This window comes from Orycteropus afer, unplaced genomic scaffold (genome assembly GCF_000298275.1).
Source record: "Orycteropus afer afer isolate SDZICR_OR568_19922 unplaced genomic scaffold, OryAfe1.0 scaffold00037, whole genome shotgun sequence".
Lineage (NCBI taxonomy): Eukaryota > Metazoa > Chordata > Mammalia > Tubulidentata > Orycteropodidae > Orycteropus > Orycteropus afer.
The window spans coordinates 14125061-14129825 of NW_006921624.1; the positions used below are offsets into that span (position 1 = coordinate 14125061).

The 4765-nt window shown below is 40.4% G+C and overlaps 1 protein-coding gene across 1 annotated transcript in view; it reads left to right on the top strand.

Annotated features, from left to right (window-relative positions):
- The window catches only part of FKBP15 (FKBP prolyl isomerase family member 15), a 91183-nt gene that overhangs the window by 24976 nt on the left and 61442 nt on the right, over positions 1–4765 (top strand). Inside the window, exons 3-4 of the mRNA XM_007936765.2 lie at positions 3728–3812; positions 4266–4335. Coding sequence (XP_007934956.1) covers positions 3728–3812; positions 4266–4335 — 155 coding nt within the window. The remainder of the gene's footprint in view (positions 1–3727; positions 3813–4265; positions 4336–4765) is intronic.

Here is a 4765-nt window from a genome sequence, read left to right on the forward strand (position 1 = left end):
GAGACCAGAAGAACTAGATGGTGCCCGGCTACCACTGTCAACCACTTGGAGGGGCATCTATGTAAGAGATCCTGGATGGAGAGGGAGAACAATGTGGAACAAAACTCAAAATCATTTGGGGGAATAAAAGTGGGGGACGGGTGTTGGTGTGATAGAGCCTGATGGAACCACTGAGACTATGACTCCTAGCTGCCCTTCAGGTTTGGAATTGAACCCACACCTGTGGCTTCCATCCAAACAAAAGACAGGCATATGAGTTGAACATGTACCTGAGGTAGATACACTCATTGGAGAGAATAATCATGGGAGAAAAAAGGGCTGTTTATGCACAAGGGGACAGCTCAGGGGGCAGGAGTGCATGGAGGGATGGACACAGGGAAGAGGTAACTATCAGGTGGAAGTGGGAGTGGAGCTGTTGTATTGGGGTAAATTTTAGTCAATGTCATGAGACAAAGTGTATGTGAACTGCTGTGTGGAAAGTGAATTTGCTTTGTAAATCTTCACCCTAGTCACAATAAAAAATAAAAAGGGAAATTCAGGAATACGAATAGTACTGATTTTAGAGAGGAAGGAATGCCAACTCAGTGAGAAGAAGCTCACATAACTGTGGGCATCTGGCCAATCTATGAGCCCCCTCCCATGCGTGCACTGGGGCAAGATGAAGTAAGCTGCAGGAAGATCCTAGGTTGTCCTTGGTGAGACAGTTATTTTCATCAGTGTTTCAGACTTGTCTTGATAAGTCTGGCTTTAGTTAGTTAGTTATTTTTCTATCATAGATTTCTTATCCAGGAAAAATATTTATTGTGGTATGTTAGGTGAAAGAGACTCCAGATTCAAACAGGTTCAATAGAGACTTTTTTACTAAGCCTTAGACAGAATACAGACAAAACAAAGGCAGTCATCCAGGATGAGGGAAACCGTCAGCAATACATAGCGCAGAAAGCTGAGAGGCATCCACTGAGTCACAGCCGTGGCGTTCATTATATTTGACAGAGTACAAAGGAAATCATCACAAGATAATGATTCGTGGCAAATCAATCCCTTACTGTTGCTGGTGGGACTACACACTTGGGGAAAGGACCATGATTGGGATAGGTACACACTTGAAGTTGGAAAAGGGGTACAGGATTGGTTCTGGGGCTTGACTACTTGGCTACATGAGTATGTGGCTCTGAGTCATAGCCACCAGGTAGCTGCACGACAATACCAGGACCCCAAACTTAAAATAGAATGGGACACACTCAGGCAAGTTCCCTGGTTCTCTGTGTGAGCTTAGGCTGCTTTCATCTACAGTCTTCCTGAGGGCAAACTGCCGCTCCCTGGGTTTGTCCTGGAACTTGTCTTTGCACAACCACTTGCAAGTTTAATAATCAGAAAGAACACAAATGGTGACTGAACTTACGTCAAGACTCAAAAGGGAATTACAGCTCCCACTGTAGACCACAGCCTTTTATGAACCAAGTGCTTCCTTGAAACTCTAACACAGTAGTATTACAACTAGAAGTACTTAGTAAAAATTATCTTGTAGGCTTTTACAAAACATGAACACTTACTAGGAAAAAAAGCAAATGATATGAATAGGCAAGTCATTAAAAAATACAAATGGTTACTATAAATCTGTTAAAAATGTTATATCTCTACCTCCCTCTAATCAAAGTGCTGAAGAGCAAAAATGTCTCTTTGAGGACTAACGTACACCTAACCCAAGCCATTGAATTTTCAGTTGCCTCATGCATAGTGGCTAAAAGCACTTGACTGCTAACCAGAAGGCTGGCGGTTCAAACCCACCAGCCACTCCTCAGAAGGAAGGTTGGGCAATCCTACTTCTGTAGTGATACTGCCTCGGAAACCCAAGGAGGGGTCGCTATGAGTTGGGGCCGACTCGACGGCACACAACAACAACAACAACATATGCATATAAAAGCTGGACAGTAAATAAGAAAGACCAAAGTAGAGTTGATGCTTTTGAGTTGTGGTGTTGGCGAAGAATATTGAAGGCACCATGGACTTCCAGAAGAACTAACAAATCTGTCCTGGAAGAAGTGCATCCGGAATGCTCTTTGGAAGTGAGAATGGCCAGACATCGTCTGACCTTCTTTGGTCGTGTTGTCAGAAGGGGTCATTCCCTGGAGAAGGATATCATGCTTGGTAAAGTGGAGGGACAATGAAAGAGGGGAAGGCCCTCAATGACATGGATTGACATAGTGGCTACAGTGATGAGCTCAGATATATCAAGGATTGTGAGGCTGGCACAGAACCGGACAGTGTTTTGTTCTATCGTACATGGGGTTGCTATGGGTTGGAGACAACTCGATGGCACCTAGCACCACATAATCAAATGAAAAAAATAGTGAGATGGTATTCCTCTCTCTTTGTTGTTGTTGTTGTTATGTGCCATTGAGTCGGACCCAACTCATAGCGACCCCTCCTTGGGTTTCCAAGGCAGTATCACTACGGAAGTAGATTGCCCCATCTTCCTTCCAAGGAATGGCTGGTGGATTTGAACCTCCAGCCTTCTGGTTAGCAGTCAAGTGCCTTAGGCACTATGCTACCAGAGCTCCTCTCTCTTTATTGCCCCATAGAGTTGGTAAAATTTAAAAAGGTAATTCCTACCGTTTGCAAGGATACAAAACTGATACTCTGCTGGTGGGTATGAGTGTAAACTGCTGTGGCATTTCTGAATGACATTTGGGCAGTAACCTTAATTTTTTTTTTTTTTTCCTATCAGAGAAAAATTGGAGGCAGCCCAAATAAATGTCCAACAGTAGGAAATGGATCAATTCTAGTACAGGCATGAGATAATTTCCTACGTAGCTTCCTTCAGAAGCATTTTAAAGATAATTTTGTCTTTGTTTTAGAGACTGTTCTGAAGTTTATAATACATCAAGTGAGAAAAGGAGGTATGAAATCATACCATTTTAATTTTGTTTTTAAAAAGATAAGAGAAATTGCCAAGTTCATCTATATAGAAAAAAGACTGGGAATAAATAACATAAAATTATCAACATTGTTTATTTTTGGATTGTGGGGTTATAGGTCATTTTTATTTCCTTCTTTATTGTTTTCTATATTTTCTAACTTTTCTACAATCAGGAAAAAAAAATGCTGTCAGTGCCAGAAATAAAATCAAGAATGCATTTGAAAATAAGCTCTTAGTTGCTATATCCATGCCAAGGTTGTCTCACTACTTTTCTATCAATACATTGTCATAGTGAATATAAATAATGTGATTTACTCTATATGTATTGTTTTAAAATAGCAGTGTTACTTTCAGCACTTGGTGAAGTTGAACAACAAATGTGATTTGAATATCAAATCATAAATTTCCTATCCCAAAAGTAAGAAAAGTGGAAATAACTTTATTTTCTTATATTATAGATGTGAAAATATTGGAAGGAGAAAAGAAAGTAGATGGAATGTGACCTTACTTTCCAATGATTATGCCTAGGCCCAAGATTCTTGTCTCTGGAGTTTGTGGTTTGGGAGGTAGAGTCATGGGTTCTACTGCTAAGCTTGCTACTGTCATTATGTAAGGCACTTGGATGTTTAGAGCTTCAGTTTTCTCATCCTCAGACTAGGTCATAGGACTGTTTTATGGATCAAATGAGTGTCATGAGTTTGGTACATTAATTCTAAGGTGTGAAGAAGGAACTTTGAAGCTGGTTTAATAGTACAAAATCAGTTTCAAGCAGTAAATGAATGACAACTTTGTTTTCTTCATCTTCAGGAAATAAAGCAACACAGAAAACAGCACGAACTACAGCAGGCACTTCTGCAGTACTGATTGCAACAGCAGTCCATGCATACAGATAGTAAGTAGATGGACAGGAATGTTTTCCGAGATGAAGGTGGGGTTTTGAGCTAGTATCTTGCTTCAGTAAGCCTCTTTTGATTACAAAGTGGTTAGTCAGCTCTTCCATAAACAAAGTATCCCTAATGTTTTTTAACATTTCAGTTGGAGATTCCTGCCCTTAAAACTTGAAGAGCTGTTATCTTGTCTACCTCCTCTAGGAAGTGCTTATACTCTCAGTAACTGCCTTTGTAAGTGCCCGTATAAGTGCTTATAAGTGCCCAGTCTTTCCATTGAGATATCATGAATAGTGGATACTTAAAGAGTTAAGAAATTGTGTAAGAGCTTTAAATGATAAACTGCTCACTTCTGTCCCTTTGTAAAGACTGAATGACTAGATTCCCCACTGCTAGATGGCAGAAAAGATAGCTGTTTTAAGCAATTATTAACACCTGTTGCTTCCCTCCTCCTACAGCATAAATGGTCAATATGTGAAACAGGGCAAATTTGGTGCTGCTGTCCTGGGGAATCACACAGCCAGAGAGGTGAGAGTGCCCACCTGTCTCATGTGTACTCATGTGTCCCAGCTCGTACTGATGAGTCGGCTTTTGTCATCTGGCTTGCCCCCTGTCCCTTGTATATCAGAGGACTACAATGATTGTATTAAATGAATTTGTAAGATTAAGCTATATAGTAAATGGCCACTTTTTGCTTAATATTTTACATGAAAGTAAATCCAACCACTCACAATCTTTAAATTTGACCTTTATGGTGTGTATCTAGCTTAAGAACTAGAGTTTTAGAGTAAACCATTTACTAAGGACATTCCTTAGTGAACAGCACTTACTATATACTTAGAATATTATGTCTTTATGTCTACATTAGGATCTCTGGTAGCATAGTGGCTAAAGCACTTGACTGCTAACCAGAAGGCTGGCGGTTCAAACCCACCAGCCACTCCTCGGAAGGAAGGTT